The sequence below is a fragment of the Grosmannia clavigera genome (assembly GCF_000143105.1).
Source record: "Grosmannia clavigera kw1407 unplaced genomic scaffold GCSC_132, whole genome shotgun sequence".
Lineage (NCBI taxonomy): Eukaryota > Fungi > Ascomycota > Sordariomycetes > Ophiostomatales > Ophiostomataceae > Leptographium > Leptographium clavigerum.
Window position 1 is genome coordinate 412318 of NW_014040810.1, and position 18489 is coordinate 430806.

Genomic DNA, 18489 nt, shown 5'->3' on the forward strand with positions numbered 1-18489 from the left:
GATCGATTGTGCGATGCCGCACGTCCCTTGTCTGCCAGTTTGCTAAGGCCTCGCCATTGTCAATGATCCATATACGGACCGTCGATGCGATGCGCAAAAACCGCCCCTAGTACGGAGTACAGGGAGAAGAAGAAGGCCTAGGAGCAGGGTCTTAGCTGTTGAGGTGAGAACAGAGTTTCCGGTGTGTTCCATAACAGTTTTAGCTCTACAACTAACGTGGCGCCTAATCTAGCCCTCGCTACGGAGTACTACGTATCTCACATACTAAACGGCCCTGTTGATCGAAACTAGAGAACAAGCGAGCCACGCCAATTGATACGATCACTTACTCCTTTCTCAACGGCTTCGATATCATGAGCAAATTTGGTACCAGAAATGTTCTTGTTTCTCTTCATTCTTTTTGCCGCGTGAGTTTCACTAACGGAGAGATGTCCGACAGCTTCCACCCGCTATGGAAATATACAGCGCATGCGAGGCGTGCACAACATCGTGGTCACCATCTCGAATTTCTGGCTCTGCTGGCGAGAAGGCCACAGCGAATGACCAGCGGACTAGAAAGGAAAGCCAAGAGCGTCGAGCACATCGACCAAGTCCTACAGGACTTGACTCCCTTTCCCTCCACAGTAGCGATACCAACGTGGGCCTTCACTGCAACGCGCACGATAAATACAGACATTGGAGCTCAAACATTGCCTACAACCAGGCTGTGGACCAGCTTCTCGCGCGGTCAGAACGTCTGTCCAGGCTGGAACTCAATTTGCATGGATCTATGGGTTTCAACCTATACTTTCCCTTTATTGGGCCTGAACTTCCCATGTCTTCGAGCCAGTCTCAAAACAGACGTGGGTTCCATAGGGGCCATACCCCGCACCCAACCAATTGTGTTTTCAACTGCAGTTATCACTTCGAGTCACATTGGCAAACACATTTCTTCTTCCGCTTCTTTTTTTTAGTGGTCTTATTTCGCTCCAATTTGATGCATGTCTCAGGGGCTGCCTGCATTATATTGATTTTTTTTTTCAGACCACAGGCAATGGATAGGTCGAAGATCGTCGATCGTGGAAACGAATAGCCTGGATCAGCTCAAGGGGTGGTATCGTAACTCTTCAGCTATGAAAGCCATCCTCCTAGCAGGCCATTTGTCACGGCTGCCGCAGTTCAGCTTCCGCAGCCACAAAGCCGCGACAGCAACCCCGCAGATGCGGCTTTTCAGCTTTGGCACATAGTAGACCCCCATTGTTAAAGCTACCGCACCCACACCACAGTTTTTACACCGCACACCGCAGTGATCTTGCTCAGCACAACGGACAGTGGATGAAAATATGCCAGTCCATACACGAGCCAGTCGATCTTGCGCTTTCTGCAGTCACGGCAAGCGAAAATGTGACCGACTACTTCCTGCGTGTACTTTATGTGCCAGGTTCGCTCTCCTCTCCAACAATATGCAAGACGGGAAGCAGGCCGACTAACCAGCCTCAGACGGGGCAGAGAGTGTACGTACATGGAAGGCGGACGCAGCCGGCCAGACTATGACGGCGGAGCATCGCTGGACGGCTCGGAAACAAGCAGTGGTTCTTTGATAGCTAGCCAGAATCAATTTCCAGTGGAGCATTTCCTGGACGCCGGTGTCTTTGAGCGAGGAGGACTGGAAATTCCCAGACCTGAGGTTGCCGTGCCGCCTCAAGTCCAGGCTTGCCTGGGCGATATTGACAGAATGCGTCGCATTGCCCGGCAGTATTTCGACACTGTCCATACGTGGATGCCGATCGTTTGTAGACAGCGATTCTCCATGTCTCTGATCAACCAACTGGCTTGTCCGCGGGCAGATGTTGTTCTGCTGGTACTCTGCATGAAAATCTCCATCTGGGCTCCCCAGCCGGACCAATGCCACGCAAGGAGCTCGGTGGCCTACGTGTCGGCAAAAAAGTTTCTTTTGGATTTGGAAATCTCGGGCATGCTGACCCTCGAGACGCTGCAGGCCGGCGTGCTCATCTGCCTCTTCGAGCTGGGACACGCCATCTATCCGTCAGCCTACCTGACTGTCGGCACATTAGCCAGGTACGGGTCGGCTCTTGGCCTGGATAAGGATGCGCTGAAGCCGTTCAGCTCTGCTGCCGGCTGGACCAGAGCCGAGGAGGTGAAGAGGGTCTGGTGGGCTGTCTTGATCCTAGACCGGTTCGTCTGTATGGCAACCCCTGGAAATGGATATGTTTTGCTGATGGGTCATGGCAGCTATTTGGCACTGGGAAGTCCAGACCGATCGTTGGCCACACATAGTATCCGTCTATCAGACAGTCTTCCGGTCGACGACGAGGCCTGGGATCGAGCAGTGAGTCGGCAGCTTGACTTGTAGAGATGGCCATGCGCTGACACCACCGCAGTCACCAGTCCCGCCTCCGGTCCTGCCTCTTTCTTGCTCTACGCTCAACACGGGGAGATTCTCACGCATTGCTCAGGCAACCTATCTTCTTGACTTAGTACTGAGGTATCGATCCAATAATGATACCGATGCAAGGACGCGAGGCGCGGAAGCTGCACAACTGCGACGCACTCTTCTTTCCCTGATTGTCCTGGCCGATGTGGAGGGCAGTCTCCGGCAGTTGGAGTTTTGCCCGACAAATGCAGTCTGCTACAGGTACGATGAGAGCACCAGTGGGTAACGTTCGTTTCTAACGGCATAGTGCGCTCTTGTTGCTGTATACCGCAGTTTCCGGGTTGGAAGGCAGTCGTCCAGAAGAGATGGGGTATTTCGAGCAGATCCGAAATGCTGTCTCGAAGCACGGAGCTGCGTTGGCAGCATCGCTCTACTCGCCAAGGGCTCAACGGACGGAGATGATATCGCCTTTTCCACTACACATACTATATCAAGCAGCGACAATATTGGCAAAGCGCGATGGGGGTGAAGCGCAGATGTGGTACGACGAAATAAAAAAATGTTTGGCCACGCTGTCTGCGAAATGGACGGTAGCCCGTAAGTATTGGTGAAGACTGATTCCGTTTTCTACGATTGTTGACTTTTACTAGGCACGTATCTAGTAATGGTCGAAGCAGGGGAGCTTGTTTCCTGACTTTTGGTTGCGTAATTAGCGATGATACGGGGTATTTTAGATGCTGATTCGCACTTACAGACTTGGAAATAAAACCCGCAATTCCAATAGAAAGACAGGTCTTATGCATCCACACATACATGGACATGCCCGCCGGAGGAGTGTATAATCCATATATTTGTTTGGTGACTACTCTGTATAGCAGATTATAAACATTCTGTTCCCACCCTTGACGTACTTTAGAAAAAGGTGAGAGTGGCCCTTCTCGAGCGAGTCCAAGGACAGCTCTATGCCATCCTGCTCGACTCGGGCAATCGTCTTGCCAAGCGTAGGCAACCCGACACGTCCGACGGTCTTTCTGGGAGCCTTGATGGCCAGCACCAGCATTTCCGGGCTGCTGCGCTTGTATCCAGCCGAAAAGAAGCCCTGGGCATCGCTAGTGAAGCCGGTCATGGCGAAAAGCGGGCTCTTGCCACTCTGGCCGTTCTTTCCTTCGTCGACGGTGCTGTCAAAAACCAGCTGCGGCGCAAAGATCCAATGGTGGTGGCCGACATCGAGGAGGCGTAGGCCGACGAGCCAGGAGGTCAGGGCGATGGTCGGGCCCGAGGCCCATGGATGCGCGTGCGAGATGTACGAAGAGTCATAGTCGCCAAAAGGGTAGAAGCAGCGGCCGTCGTGGTAGTAGCCTTCGATCAGGCTCGACTGCACCGCATAGGGCGCGTTCCAGATGTATCCCCACATGGTACGGAGAAGGGTGAGGGCGCGATCCGGGCGGCCAGCAGCATAATGGCCCATCAGCTCCATGCTGCCACAAAAAGGCGACACCATCTTCGGTGATTCAGGCGCGACGGGGCCGAACGGCGACCAGTTGGCCGTCAGGCCCTCAGACACGCGGGCTGCCCGCTCCGGTGATGCCACGCCGTACCAGAGTGCCAGGCTGTTGCCGTCCTGCGGGTGCACGGGTGCATCGATATAGTCCCGATACAGGCCGGCCTCGTCGTCCCACAGGCGAGCGTTGATGGCCTCCTTCAGCTGGCCAGATCGATCGGCCCAGGCGGTTGCCAGGGCCTCGTCGCCGGCAACGTCGCGGGCCAGCTGTGCAAAGTGACACAAGACGTGTTGCAGACAACAGTTGACCTCAAGATTGTGGCCCGTCAGCAGGTTGCGGCCCCAGTCGGCCGGCAAGGTGACCTTGAGCAGGCCGGTGTCGTCGACCTTGGCCAGGCTAAAGTCCATGCCCTTCTTGATCTTGTTCCACTTCTGGCGGACCCAGTCGTCGGCCTGCCGGCTGCCGTCGGCATGGTAGAAGTAGGCTTCATACAAGGCGATAAATGTCCAGACTGGGGCGGAGGCGGATGTCAGCTATAGTCGACACAGAAGACAGAAGAATGACAGCAAAGGACAATCACGTGCCGTGATACGAGTCACTGCCATAGTGCCAGATGGGCTTGCAGGCATAAGGAAACAGTCCGTCGTCAGTCTGCAGCTCAAACATCCAGTCGACACCGGCCCATGAGGCCTCCTTATTGTTGAGGGCGATGAAGTTGGAGACGGTGCTGATATTGCGGTCGCCAGACCAGACGGTACGATCGCGACGGGCACCATCTGTAAGCACCTCCTGGTACTGTTCCGTCGTGGCCGGGCTGTCGTTGGCCCAGCCAATCTTGTGGTGCACCCAGTCGCTGCGCCGGCCGGTGTTGCGAGGGATGGTAGCCAGCTGGAGCGTGTAGGCGCCGGCATACCAGATGGTGTTGAGAAAGTCGTCGTCAGAGTAGAAGTAGCCGGAATAGTTGCGCAGGTTGGCGCCGCGGCTAGGGTTCATGTTGTTGTACGTTCTGACGTCGGTCAGCTCAACCCGACCGTCGGACTCGAGGAAGACGGTCAGGTAGCGGAAGGCGCCGCGTTGCTGACGCTCCGGACAGGTCCACGACTGCGGCGCGGCAGTCTCGGGTACAGTGATGTGCAGGGCGCCATCGACGACGTGGAAGTCCATGCTGCGGTCGCTGGTGCGGCTGACGAACTGCTTGCTCTCGGCAAAGGCAACGCCCATGACCGTCTGCGGGATACTCTGAGGGCCAAAATGCAGCGTGACGATTCCGGTGGTGTTGACGCCAAAGTCAAGCGTGACAAGCGCTGTGCTGCCGGTTAGAACCACGGACTCCACCGAGCTCAGCTTCGTTTGGGGGGGTGCCGAGACAAGGCCCTCAGTGGCATAGATTCTGGTTGCCTTGACGGTTCGCGACGTCGGGGCCAAGTTGTACGACTGCCACGGTGAGTTCTCTGACGAGGATGAGGCCTCGAAAACATCTTGGGCGAAGTTGGTAAGTACTTCTTTCTGGCTGGCCATGGTTTTGTTGTTGCTCAGTGTGGATAGGATCCAGAGGTACGAGAAGATCGAGAGGATCGAGAGAGACTTTTTCCACAGTGACAAGACTTCATCCAGACACCCTCTCAGTCGCATGTACTTTCCAGGAAAAATATCCGGCCACAAGGATGTATCACACCCGGTGCATTATTGCGGCGAGAGAGTAGCGAACTCATCAGCTGACCACAAGCGATGCCTTGCTGAAGCGACATCTGGGCCCACTTTATTCCCACCGAAACGGGGCGCGAAATGCGCTAACGGAAAAACATCGGCTAGACGTGTGCAAGGCATCACGAGACGAGCAGATTCGGGACAGAACGCACCGATGGGCAGGAAGTGGACTGAAGACGGTCTCATATCGTGTCACATCATGTTACATCACTTTTTCTCTTCCCGTAGCCCATTTTGCGCTTTCCGTCCTCGTCTGTGGAAAAGCAATAACCATGACGAATGGCTCAAGATCTCACATATTCAGCCTGTGAGTCGTTTCCAACTCCGTTTTGAGACCCGACTTTCTAAAGCAGAGACATCCAGGCTGAGTGACGAGGTGCTTGTGCACTTTTTATACGCTCGAGGCGTGTCCGTGCCAAGCGATGCAAGTCACGACGTATTGGTCGCGCTAGCCGACGAAAATGCTGACCTCCCTATTGTACCGGCACCGTTGACCCCGGCGACTGTATTTGGCGTCCTCACGCTGGCTCACTTGAACTTCTTTCTGCGGAAGAAGCACGGCGAAGCCGTCAATGCAAATGCGGCATGGACGATTGCTGCGCCTCCGAAGCTAGCGAGGATCAAGATCGAAGCCTTACGGCAGTATGCGACACAGGAGATCTACCAGAAGCAAATTGCCGGGCAAGACGAGGCGCTGAGCCAGTTCGGCCAGGACATTGCCGACACGTGGAAGCAAAAGATCGAGCTGCAGGCCGGCGCAGAGCCCAGTCTCTTCGGACCACATCCGGCAGAGGATGATATTGAGTACGTTGCGCCGTTTTCTTAGCTGTAGGAATGAATGTCATCGCTAACGATTGAACAGTGTGCTGTACGAAGATCTCGGACTGCTTAGGGACAGGACCAAGGATCGGCAGCGGTCGCTGGAGAAATTAGGCATGGTGCTGGACTTGCTGCGGACAGGGAAAAGGTAGCAGTGGCAATGGATCGAGGGGCGAAATCGCGGCATGTGGAATGTCAAAAAATGTGATTATATTCGTGACGAAGAGTAGACTGGTCGTATTGGGGTTGGCATATCGACTGCCGTCGGTCGGCCTCACCTCCACCGAGCTTGCTCCTCGTATCGGACTCCACTGCGACGAATCCAGGCTCGATCTGCCGAGCACTGAAAGCCTGTTGGTCGGGTGTTATCAATATGTGGTCCGTGAGCTCGCTTAGAGTAAGTAGTATGCCGTCCAGGTAGCTCCTCTTCGATGGCAGTAAGCCCTTGACATGACCGGTACGAGTTAAACCGGAACATATTGTCTGCCACATGTCCAATGCTCCCTCTTTTCGTCTTCTCACAGGCCGTTAGTCCGGGGCAATCCTGCCACGAGGCGACGTCCGTCTGTGTTTTTCTACATCCCCACACTCCACTTGCGTCTCCATCTTGCCATTTCCCCATGCGTGACAATCTGGGGAACCAGACTGCCGACTGGAAATAATAGCTTCTAGGGAAGCTGTTTCGGACGCTGTTTTCTCATTTTTCGTTTTCCAAACCTCACATATTACGAAAAGCATCCACAAAAAAGATGACTGTTGCAAAGGAGCCAAAGGACGTACATTCGGCCCATCTGGAGCACGCGGATGGCGACGTGGTCCTCCCGGACGAACACGACGAAGGCCAATGGCACTGTATCAAGAACAATAAAGTCTGTGTCGCCTGGCTGTTGTACATCATATTTGTGCTCTGCATCCAGGGCTTTGATAACCAGGCTGGCAGCATCGTCATTAGCATCGAGCAGTTCCGCAAAGACTTTGGGTATTATTATGACGGCAACTATGTTCTCCCGGCGAAGTGGCAGGTAAGTAGCCCTTGTTTTTGTCGTGTCAACCCTTGCTGACTGCTTTCAGTCTGCCTTCAGCGGTGGACCTGTCGCCAGTGCAATCGTCGGAGCTCTCATCTCGGCCCAGCTGGCAGACCGAGTCGGACGTCGATGGACAATCCTGGCCACTATCTGCGTATCCTTTGTCGGCACAGGCCTAGAGTTTGCTTCGACGACAAATGCACTCTTCTTCGCGGGCAAGTTTGTCAATGGTCTCGCTGTTGGTTCATTCAACACCATTTGTGTGTCCTACATCTCCGAGATTTCGCCTCTGCCGATCCGTGGTCTCTTCACCGGCCTGTCCAATGTGTCGCTATGCATTGGCCCGTTTATCTGCACTGGCTTAGGAGAGCGGTATGGCAACCTCAGCACCAGATGGGCATATGTGAGTTTATGTTCTATCTTGATCCATTCTCTTTCCTGTCGCTCTTCTCTTCTCTCCGCTAAACTCACAGCGAGGAATCTTTGTCGCACAGTGGGGCTTCGGCTTTCTCGGTCTCATCTTTTGTCCCTTTATGCCCGAGTCGCCCTGGTGGCTCCTCTCGGTCGGCCGGACAGCTGCAGCCCGACAGGCGCTCTCGCGGCTCAGCGTCCCAGCCAACCAGCTCGACGGCCGACTCGAGCAGATTCGCATGACACAGCTGCGCGCCCAGGAGCAGACGGCCAGTGCGAGCTACGTCGCGTGCTTCCGCGGGACAAATCTGCGCCGCACATTGCTGACAATCTGCCCGCTGACGGTGCAGGCGATGGGGGGTGTCATGTTCATCAGCAGCTACCAAACGTACTACTTTGAGCTCGCGGGCAACTCGGTGCACCGGTCGTTCCAGCTCTCTCTCGGGTCGCAGGGCCTCTCGCTCGTCGGCAGCATCACGGCTAGCTTGCTGATCGACCGGATCGGCCGGCGAACAATTATCGTGTATGGAACGCTCGCCATGGCGGTGCTGCTGATACTCACCGGTGGCCTAGCAACCGCGACCGAACCCGGAACGCTTCAGGCCACTGTCGGCTTCATGATGCTCTACAATGCCGTGTTCAACTTCTGCCTCGGCTCGGCCGCCTACACGATCGTGTCGGAGATCCCGACGTTTGCCCTCCGGGCCAAGAGCATCGGCATCTCCATCGTCTGCCAGCAGGCCCTCTACACGGCCCAGGCGTTTGTGTTGCCGTACATCTTCAACCCGGACAAGGCCAACCTGGGGGCCAAGACGTCGTTTATCTACGGTGGCTGCTGCCTTATCAGTCTGGTGGTGTTGTTTTTCTTCCAGCCGGAGACGAAGAACCGGACGTTTGAGGAGCTGGATGAGCTCTTTATGAACAGGGTGCCGGCCAGACAATTTGCGTCATATGTAACGACCGTGCAGAAGTAGGTGTGCGACCATAGCATTGTTATTGTACAGATAGAAACGTATCTGGTCCCTCTAGTCTTATTGTCCCACCGTACTACGGCAGATACGTCTTTGCTTCGAGATGCACGTCCACTGACAGCACCATGTCGCGGGCATTCTTGCCAACGCTGAACTTGTAGTCTCCGGCCTGGATGGACCACCTATGAGTCTTCTCGTCCCACGAGGCCACATCCTGCAGCTTGACGGGCAGCTCGACGACGGTGCTCTCGCCCGCCTGCAGGGTGATCTTCTTGAAGCTGGCCAGGGTCTTGACCGGGGTCTCGGCCGAAGCCACGGTACCACCGACGTAGATCTGCACGGCCGTTGCGCCCTGGACGGCGCCCGTGTTGGCCACGGTGACCCGGACATTGTACTCGTCGGGCGAGACCGGGCTGACGGCCAGTTCGACGTATGAAAAGGCCGTGTAGGAGAGGCCGAAGCCAAAAGGAAAGTTGACCTTGTCAGCGGCCAGGCGATCGTAGTGGCGATAGCCGACAAAGACGCCCTCAGCATACGTGACCGTCAGCCTGTTCTGATCGTCGTACGTGCCGGGAAAGTTGCCGTAGGCCGGGCTGTCTTCGATCTGGCGGGGAAAAGTGCAGGTCAGGTGGCCCTCAGGGTTGCGAGCGCCGACCAAAACATCGGCAATGGAGTGGCCAGCCTCTTGACCGGGAAACCAGGACTGCACGAGGGCCTGAACCTGGTCAAGCCACGGCATGGCGACAGCGACGCCGGTCGAGTTGACGACGACCGTCTGGCTGTTGACAGCAGCCACAGCGGCCACGAGCCGGTCCTGGCTGCCGTTCTTGGGCAGGTGGAAGCTGGCCTGGTCCTGGCCCTCGGTCTCCCACTCGGCCGCGTGGCCGGTGAAGACGATGGCCACGTCGGCTGCCTTGGCCAGCTCGACCGCCTCAGGCAGCAGATCCTGGTCGTGGACAGCAGCCGTCATCAGGCCCAGACGAACACCCGGCTGATGCTGGAAGATAGGGATGATGTCGGCGCCCTCGTCCGGCGTCGGTGGCCTACTTCGGATCTGCAGCTTGTACTGGGTGCCGGCCTGTAGCTGGAACGGGACAAACGGCACGGCCACGCCACCGAGCAGAAAGCCCATAAAGTCGGGGCAGTTGGCTGGCTGGTCGTAGACGATCTGGCCGTCGATCAACAGCTGCGACGGGCCCATGCCAGAGAGCGTGAGGTAGTAGGTGCCGGTTTCGGGGGCCGTAAAGGTTCCGACGAGCTCGGCCTCGTTGGCGTCGTGGTAGACTGGCTGGATCAGCGAGACCTCGGACTGGCCGTGGCCGTGGATCGTCTTGACTGGTGTAGGGTTGCCCGGGCTGTAGATCAGGTATGTGAAGCCGTGCGAGCCGTCGAGGCCGACGACATTATCAGTCAGGAGGGGTAGCTGACGGAAGGTTGGGGCGCCTGTTTCCATTAGAAGTGTATCATCATCGTGAACGCTGCCTCTACCATCACCACCTCACTTACCCTTGGCATAAGTCACCTCAACATCCTCCCCTAGAGCCTCCCGCAGAGCATCCAAAGGTGTACTCTTGTAGTGTGCGTTCACCGCTGCACTGCCGCCTCCGTGGGCCAGACACTCGTCAGCATAGCCCAAAATAGCTACCTTCCTTCCCTTGAGCCGGTCCTTGCTCAGCGGCAGAACAGCTCCCTCGTTCTTGAGCAGGACGATGCCCTTGCCGCCAGCCTCGCGGATGAGCGCCCGGTGTTCTGGCCGGTCAACTGCCTTCTCCTCGGAAATCGTGGCGTCCTCGAAGCAGTCCTGTCGCTGGAGAAAGCGCAGAACCCGAAGCGCCCGCTCGTCGATTGTCTGCGACGACAGCCGGCCGTCGCGAACGGCCGCGGCCACGGCCTCGATCTTGCGCCATTGCGTCGGCCCCGGCATTTCAAGATCGGTGCCGGCCTCGAGCGCCTCCAACGTCGAGTTCACGCCGCCCCAGTCGCTCATCACCAGTCCATCCCAGCCCCAGTCTCCGCGCAGCACATCCTTCAGCAACGGACTCGAGTCTGCGTGCGTGCCGTTGATCAGGTTGTACGATGTCATCACGGCCCCGGGCTTCGCCTCCTTGATCGCTATCTCAAACGGCTTCAGGTAGATCTCACGCAGCGCTCGCTCGCCCACAATCGTGTTGACACTCAGACGCCGCGTCTCCTGTTCGTTGGCCACAAAGTGCTTGATTGTCGCCGACACGCCCTCCGACTGCACTCCCTCAATCACCCGTGCGGCCAGCTTGCCGGCCAGGAAGGGGTCCTCTGAAAAGCTCTCAAAATTGCGCCCGCCCAGCGGATGTCGGTGTATGCAGACCGTCGGCGCCAGCAGCACCCGCGCGCCCTTGGTGTGCGTCTCCTCGCCCAGCGCCACGCCGATTCGCCGCGCAATGTCCACGTCAAACGTCGAGGCCACGCTGCAGGCCGCCGGAAAGCAGGCCGACGTCACGCCGCCCGAGAATGTCCCGCCACGGGCGCCGTTCGGGCCATCTGAAACCTTCAGGGCCGGCACGCCCTTGGATGCAATCGGCACAGTTTCCCAGAAGTTGGCACCGGCAAGCAGTGAGATCTGCCGTGAGTCAGCAACAGTCGACCTCTTCTGTAGTCATTGGTCGTCCAACCTTCTCCTCAAGCGTCAGCTTCGCCAAAACGGCGTTTACATCAGTAGACGACATTCTGTACCTGAATTTGTAGAGCGAAAGTTGGTAACTATTGCTGATTGCATCAGCGTCAAGCGGAGCTGCCTTTTAAAAGCATCATTGGGCGCCGTCCACGTCGCCAGAATTCGTCTCCACCAAAATTTAGTGTAGGACGTGGCAATGTGGATTAATCTCCAGGGCTCGGCACACGGGCCGTATTGCCTATTGCCGGACAGAGGCCTACCGCATTTAATCGTGGCCACTTTTCAAGCGATCCTTACGTTTGGAAAACAATGCTGCCGACTCTGCCGGCGGCACAAGCTGATACCGTTTTGGTGATATGTCATCAAGATCCTGGAGCGAGTACATCTAAATTACTTACAACAGACTGAAGCTTCCAGGTTCACCTTGCTAGAACTCGCTGTAATTTAGACGGGCCATCAAAACTTGTCAACATGAAGAAAATTTCAGATCTTGACATTTTTCTGTGATTGTATCTGAACAGACCCTCCTTATCTTAAGCCAACTCTTAAGTGGAGCACATACAATAGTTGAAGCCCAGTGTTATACAGAGTACGCCAAGCAGTCGAGAACCCTTGTCTGAACGTCAATGCAACAAATTTTCACATTACTCTGTAATTCTACGTAAACAGCTCCTCTCTCAACCCACCTATACAGTCACCGTCGCACCCTTCTCGCTCTTGTAGACCGGCGACGACGGGTAGGCGACGTCCTCGCCTTCGAGCACCTTTGTGGCCGCTGGACCCTCAAAGATCTCATTGATGTTCTCAAGTGACTTGTCCTTCGTCTCCACCCAGAAATATATGACAAACAGCACCTGCAGCACGTCCCAGGCGCCGTTGATCATGTATGTCTTCCAACCGATCTTGGCAAGCGCATATGGAAAGGCCATGGTGACCATCAGGCCCAGGCCGTTGGACAGGAACGTGTAGACGGCCATGCCCGACGACCGGATGGAAAAATTGAGAATCTCGGGCGGATACAACATCGCCAGGGGGGTCCAGGCAAAGCTGTAGGCGCCCTGGAAGAGGAAGAGCACCGCAACGGTGCCGTAGATGCCCGAGGTTTGTGTCGAGTTGCCATATGTCTTGGTAAGAGCGCCAAAGACAAAGATTAAGATGGTGAGGGCGATGGACGAGTAGATGGCTAATGGCTTGCGGCCGACGTTGTCTAGAGTGTACGTGCCGACCAGAGCGACAACAAGGCACCACAAACTAAGGACGATGTTCTATGGCAGGTTAGCAACAAGTTAGGTAATAAAGGTGGACGGAAACCTACAATTTCAAGCTGCGTTGTGCTGTCAGTAATGCCGGCCTGGTCCAGCATCTGGCCAAGGTAGTAGCTGATGATGTTGTTGCCCGACAGCATGGAAATGACGGCGACAGAGCAGCACAGCAGTATGCGCATGCCGTTAGACCGCGACTTGACAATCTCCTTGAAGCCAACCTCCTTTCCAAGGTCGATCTCGGCCTGCAGCATGCTGACGATCTCGTTGTATGTCTCTGTCACGTGAGGATCGTCGCGATTGCCGTTTCCGTGAGTGTCCGCCAGGGCATCGAGAGCCTCCTCGTGGCGGTCTTTGTGGATAAGCCAGCGGGGAGATTCAGGCATCCAGGGCAAGGCCACAACAGCGAGCACCATAAGGAAGCCCTGCAGAATGGAAGGCGTGCGCCATGCCCATGTGTTGAGGATCTTGGCCGTGCCATACGTCACACCGGCCGCGATCAGGCTGCCGACATAGTACATGTCGGTGAACAGGGCCAGGCCAGGACCACGCCATCGCGTTGGGAAGCACTCGGCTAGGTAGATGGGACCGCACACGTACGTCGCGCCGTTGCCGAGGCCAACGATGAAGCGGGCCACGACGAACATGGCGATGTCCTGGGCCGCGGCCTGGATGACGACGCCGACGAGCGTGATGATGGCGCTGAGCCACATGGCTTTCTTGCGGCCGTAGTAGTCCGTCAGGGTGCCGTAGAAGAAGCTGGCCACACACATGCCGGCCCACGAGATGGCCGACTGTAGCGCCAGCGTCGCCGTGTCCAGCTTAAAATAGTCTGTGTACGACGGCAGGATGTTAAGGCTGTTCATCATGCTGGCGTCGAACCCGAGCGACTGTTGCCATTAGGTCAGCAGCCAAAACCCACATCGCCCATCTGCTCGGTCCCGCGCCTCGAGACTGTTCTTACCGTCGACATGATGCTCGAACACCATAGCAGCAGGATCAACGTCCGGTTGGACTTTCCCAGATAGTCGTTCACAGCCATGGCAAGGAGTGTTGCTGCTGTGTATGTCTTGGCTGGTTGGCAGCTGAACCGCGTCTGCTTGTCGTGGGAGACACGCTTTAATAACCACGTTGAGTGTATCTCCAAAATTCCCGTTATCAGGCCTATCTTCTCCGCTGCCGGGTAGAGAGATAGCAGGCCTAGATGCGTCTCCAAGTTTGCCGTCCGGCAGGGCTTGCCTGTCCGGCAAGAGTGCTGTCTTCGTAGGACCCGCCGTTCGAATTCTGTTTTGTCGCTCTCACGTCTCCACGGTTCTCCCTGAAAACACGGATTGCGGTCCGTATTTCCGGAAGCGCGTTTGCATGTAGTGGGTTAGTGGGTCAGATAAATTATCGACCTCGAGATTTCTGCATAATGTGTATACCCAGGCCGCCCTTGACTGAGTGGAGCCCAAGCTTGTTCGCCGTTCTAGAATCTCGCCAGGTGCCGGTTCGATAAGATTCCCATGTATCTCCGTGCATCCGGTTGATCTACGGAGTACAGCAACCATTGATCTTTGTCCGGCGCGTCAAAACCATACATTTGTAGGCGGCAATGCCCTAGACCAAAAACTCTCAACCACTTCGTTAACCATATAAGCTCTCTACAGCCGCACGGCCATTATGCTACTAAACAGGTGGTATCCGGGTTTTTTCACGATGGTGTGGATTTCCGGAGGTCACCTAAACTCCGCCCGAAAACACCAGATAAGACAAAGCCTCAATCTGCGCGCACACAGCACACAGTCTAGTCTCCAGTCAACCGCCCTACAAAATATCATAACTAGATCTTCTGAAGGCTTAGAGCTTACTACGATATGTGCAACTGGTCCGGACGTAAATCCAAGAAGGATTATCGTGCGGGTCTTACACTGGAGCACCTTCGCGTTACAGACTAGTGGTGCACGGAGTAATAAAGCCACAATGGTCGGCATAGTTAGTCTATCGCGGCCCTTAACATGTTTGGGTCTCATCGCATTTATAGCTGCCTGCTGGACGTTCTTAGTCGGACAAAAATATCCATGATCCGTATATAAATTATAAAGTTGCCTCTTCTCGCCACCGTTCCTAGCCGGCTGGTCTACCATATTGTATCTTACCTTCTCTAGGCTTCTCGGGCTGTCTAGTGGGCAGGTAATTTACCTGCTTTGTACTCGGTAGGAGTACGGAGTATACTAATATTATCAAGTCAAGTAATTCTGATGAATTTATAGCTGTCGATTACAGGCAGTTATGCATGAAGCATGCTCTGCCGGTATGCAGCACATGATCACAGCTCGACCTACGACACCCAAAGAAACTACTTACTTAGAACATAATTTCGGTTGCTTGGTCACGTGATGAACGAAGGAACGGTTCCGTGGTGCAGTTGGTTAGCGCATCGTACTAATATTTCGCCTTGAAATACAATGCGAAAGTCGAGGGTTCGAGCCCCTCCGGGACCATTTTTGTGTATCTGCTCTTTTCGCTGGCTGAGTCAGCTTGTTCTTGATTTCAGGCAGCGCTATTGTAAATAAAGCTTCGTTCGGGTTCTTAACAAACACAACGCGCTTTACTACCGTCGCAATAATGTTTGATGACTCTAGCGACGATAGTGGCCCCGAGCGCCCCCCGAACTTTTGGGTTGAATCTCGATGTCGGCTATGCTGCTTTCACTTTGAGAATGGCGACGAGATCATTGCCAGTGAGCAATACGGGATTTTCAATCAGCCTGTTGTAGCATGAGAAGGACGGCAACTAACCCCGTTTTTGCGTGTGATAGACCTAGATGGCCAGAGATCGCCCTTTACTTATGCTTTTGTTCACGACCAGCAAACCGAGCTTGACCCTGTATTTTTCATGGACGTCAACGTTACATTCAGCCGCGACGGCACGAAACCTCCACACAGAGTCAAACTTGCCGCCGGCTACCATGAGGAATGCCTTAACTATTGGGGATCGTCGTTCCCGCCTGCGGACTTCCCGGCTGCCACTCGCTTCTCTTTTACAACCCCCGTATACAAGGAGCAGCAGCGTAAACTGCGGATTGAAAACTTACTGCTCCGCAAGTTGCAGAGAGGTGAAATCCTGGTCGGATCGGCAGTCTTGCCTGTGGAAACGTCGGCGATGATCATGCGTATGCTCGTGCGGTGGTTTGCTGCCAGCTCTACAAAGCAGCTCTGGGAGGACCGGACCAGCTGTGGCGCTGTGCTGGATTGCGCAAAGGGCGTCTGGGCGCAGTACGTGCACGTCGATGGCGTACGTTACATTGCCAAGCTAACGAGCTCGCCCGAAGCTGATGGCATCCGGCTATTGAATGGGGAGACGGCATCGGAGAAGACGGTACTCTACGTGGCGGAAGACCACCTGGGAGTGCGGCAGCTGGTGTTTGCCGAGCCGGACCGTGACCTCTCGACGCTGCCAGGCGTAACAGGCCCGGTAGATGTAGCCAAGTCCAGCGACGGCAGAGCTTCCATATGGTGGAGGACTTTGAATCTTGCTGTCGATAGCCGGCTCCATGCGGATTCAGACGTATGTCAGCCCCTCTTCCGTGCATATACGGCTCGCAGAATACTATTTAGAGTCTAGGCTAACTGCTAGTGTAGGGGCTGAAGATCCGGACGATTCGAGTTTGCAGTGTCCACGACAGGCTGCCAGGCCCCAATCGAACGCTGAAAGGCACGGTTTGGCCGACCCCTATGTCCCCGTCCGAGCTTGCGGCACTGTTTTACCTCAAGTGCACCCCGTCGCTTTGCCGAGAAGGCGATCCTGGCGACCATTGCATGACATCCGTTGTATGCAATGACCCGGACGTGACGGGATATACTGGCTTCTGGGCGCATAATCTGGTGACTATCCATGCCCACCGGCATGGCAAGGACACATCGTTCTATCAGGACTTCGACAGATTGGACCCAGTGTTTGGCGTGTGGCAATACTTTAGTATAGGACAAGACGAAACGATCACCGACTTGTTTCTTCAAAGGGGCCCCCGAAACGAGCACGTCAGCCTTCTGTTTCGTACGAGCCTCGGCAAGAGTTTTGTGTTTGGACCTACTTGGAGACCAACCCTGTCGCCTCGAGCAGTAGAGTCAGAATACTACTTGTACGAGCACGTCTACCATCTCCCAATTAATATGCCGACCGAAATTTTCTTTGATGTGTCACCTGTGGGCATGCACAAGCTGGGCCTTGCTCGAGGCGATGGGCAGCAAGCCGGATCTATCCCGCCTATCGGAGCAGTAGAAGCGCCGACATGTCCCGAGTTTGGCGATTTATTTGTCTCTACCGTGGATCTAGATAGAGAATGTGGTGAGCATCACGACGTCAATCAAACCTGTTGATGCTGAACACACATGGCCCAAATCGATCCGTGGCTTTCTCTTGAACTATTCCGACAAATGTCGTACCCCCGAGACTTTTGGAGAATTCCGTTTCGATCATGTCGGGGAGACGATTGACCTGACCGGCGTAGACACGTTGTATCTCGGATTTCACAGCGGCAGCATATACGACCGCAACCCTCGGCACCTAATACGCATCTCGGTCGACCCTAAGACGATTGAGCCGACACTGACGTGGACGACTCTGCCTCTGAAGGGCGTCGCAGAGCTGTGGTTCTGTCAATCGTTCTTCCACCTTACTCATGCCTTACTAGAGCGTACGTAAGGAGGGGGTCGAGAGGAGTTGTGAGAAGGAGTCTTTGATTCCAGGGAGGCTACGGGGTAGGGGACTATGGAACAGTATCTCGTGGCCTGTTTAAGATGGGTACAGTATACCCGAAGCAAAAAAAAAGGAGCAGGATTTTAGGGGGGGCAAAACACGATGTTACGGTATCTGGTATTTATTCTACTATGCCGTTGCAAAACTCCGGACAAATCATTTACAGTGGTAACGAATACGATGTACGGAGTACTATGTAGAAATAATTGCGTTATTTTAAGCAAGGTTGTAGGGAAATGTACTCCGTACGAGTACGTAAAACGTAGCGCTACAGCAACAGGTGTACGGATTACGGACAATCCAAGGGAAGATGGAACAAAATTTTCGTCCGACGGTGCGGTCGGTCATTCGGCCGATCATCGGTGATGCTAGAGTTACATCAAAACGACAGTGGAACTTTGTAAAATTTTCTTGGTTCAGGCTATGCAGCAATGCTATGAGGCCGTGGTGCATTACCACGCGGGAGGACGGCTGCTACCGGTGTCGGTTGTGCTCGTACTGGAATGAAATCAAGGGCACGGGCGAGTCGGAGGTATGTACTCGTAATAGTGCAAAGGCAACTTGCGACGTACGGAGTTCGAGGCGACAGAGACTTCTCGGCATATAACGCATAAAAAGGACTCCGGGTGCCCCTTAACTCCACAATCTATTCATGGGTTTAATGCCGCAGGGCCTGTCCACTGGAGGCAATGCAACGCCAAAAAGCGAACTTGTTAGTGAAACGAAAATAATCAGAAGAGCGATTCGACATGTCTTTTCTGGCATACTATGTATCTCCGGTCGAGCCCAGCGCAGCGGTTCAGCTATTATAACAGGATCGCGATCGGCTCGAGTGCCGCTATGCAGCCGTGTAGCCTGCAGCTGGACTGAACATTTGGGAGTAGCATGTCACTGGAAGCAGGGGCTCACGTGCCCTTGTGCCGATCTGTCAGGCTAAATCTGTGGTCGAAACTACTCCGTAAACCCAGTACCGGGATTGGTAAAGGAGACCCCCATTTTTCGACATCGATTACAGAGCATCACGCAGG

At 55.0% G+C, this 18489-nt stretch overlaps 7 protein-coding genes across 7 annotated transcripts; 4 read left to right on the top strand and 3 right to left on the bottom strand.

The window, feature by feature from the left end:
* Positions 1–1501: 1501 nt before the first annotated feature.
* On the top strand, positions 1502–2660 carry CMQ_5371 (fungal specific transcription factor domain containing protein; the record flags this gene model as incomplete). The annotated part of the gene is made up of 2 exons (XM_014319116.1): positions 1502–2329; positions 2382–2660. 2 exons carry the CDS (start codon positions 1502–1504, stop codon positions 2658–2660), a joined length of 1107 nt encoding a protein of 368 aa, XP_014174591.1.
* Positions 2661–3236: 576 nt separating this feature from the next.
* CMQ_5128 (alpha-l-rhamnosidase) lies at positions 3237–5394 on the bottom strand (the record flags this gene model as incomplete). Its single annotated transcript, XM_014318873.1, has 2 exons — positions 3237–4387; positions 4476–5394. The coding sequence occupies 2 exons, from the start codon at positions 5392–5394 to the stop codon at positions 3237–3239; spliced, it is 2070 nt and encodes a 689-aa protein (XP_014174348.1).
* Positions 5395–5855: 461 nt separating this feature from the next.
* CMQ_5103 (uncharacterized protein) lies at positions 5856–6554 on the top strand (the record flags this gene model as incomplete). Its single annotated transcript, XM_014318848.1, has 3 exons — positions 5856–5890; positions 5947–6387; positions 6446–6554. The coding sequence occupies 3 exons, from the start codon at positions 5856–5858 to the stop codon at positions 6552–6554; spliced, it is 585 nt and encodes a 194-aa protein (XP_014174323.1).
* Positions 6555–7151: 597 nt separating this feature from the next.
* Positions 7152–8812, top strand: CMQ_5233 (maltose permease; the record flags this gene model as incomplete). The annotated part of the gene is made up of 3 exons (XM_014318978.1): positions 7152–7424; positions 7474–7830; positions 7901–8812. 3 exons carry the CDS (start codon positions 7152–7154, stop codon positions 8810–8812), a joined length of 1542 nt encoding a protein of 513 aa, XP_014174453.1.
* Positions 8813–8885: 73 nt separating this feature from the next.
* On the bottom strand, positions 8886–11511 carry CMQ_5377 (glycoside hydrolase family 3 domain containing protein; the record flags this gene model as incomplete). The annotated part of the gene is made up of 3 exons (XM_014319122.1): positions 8886–10252; positions 10316–11405; positions 11458–11511. 3 exons carry the CDS (start codon positions 11509–11511, stop codon positions 8886–8888), a joined length of 2511 nt encoding a protein of 836 aa, XP_014174597.1.
* Positions 11512–12145: 634 nt separating this feature from the next.
* Positions 12146–13763, bottom strand: CMQ_5292 (hexose transporter; the record flags this gene model as incomplete). Its single annotated transcript, XM_014319037.1, has 3 exons — positions 12146–12724; positions 12775–13611; positions 13686–13763. 3 exons carry the CDS (start codon positions 13761–13763, stop codon positions 12146–12148), a joined length of 1494 nt encoding a protein of 497 aa, XP_014174512.1.
* A 1565-nt stretch (positions 13764–15328) lies between these two features.
* On the top strand, positions 15329–17407 carry CMQ_5252 (uncharacterized protein; the record flags this gene model as incomplete). Its single annotated transcript, XM_014318997.1, has 4 exons — positions 15329–15443; positions 15522–16270; positions 16345–17050; positions 17214–17407. 4 exons carry the CDS (start codon positions 15329–15331, stop codon positions 17405–17407), a joined length of 1764 nt encoding a protein of 587 aa, XP_014174472.1.
* Positions 17408–18489: the final 1082 nt, after the last annotated feature.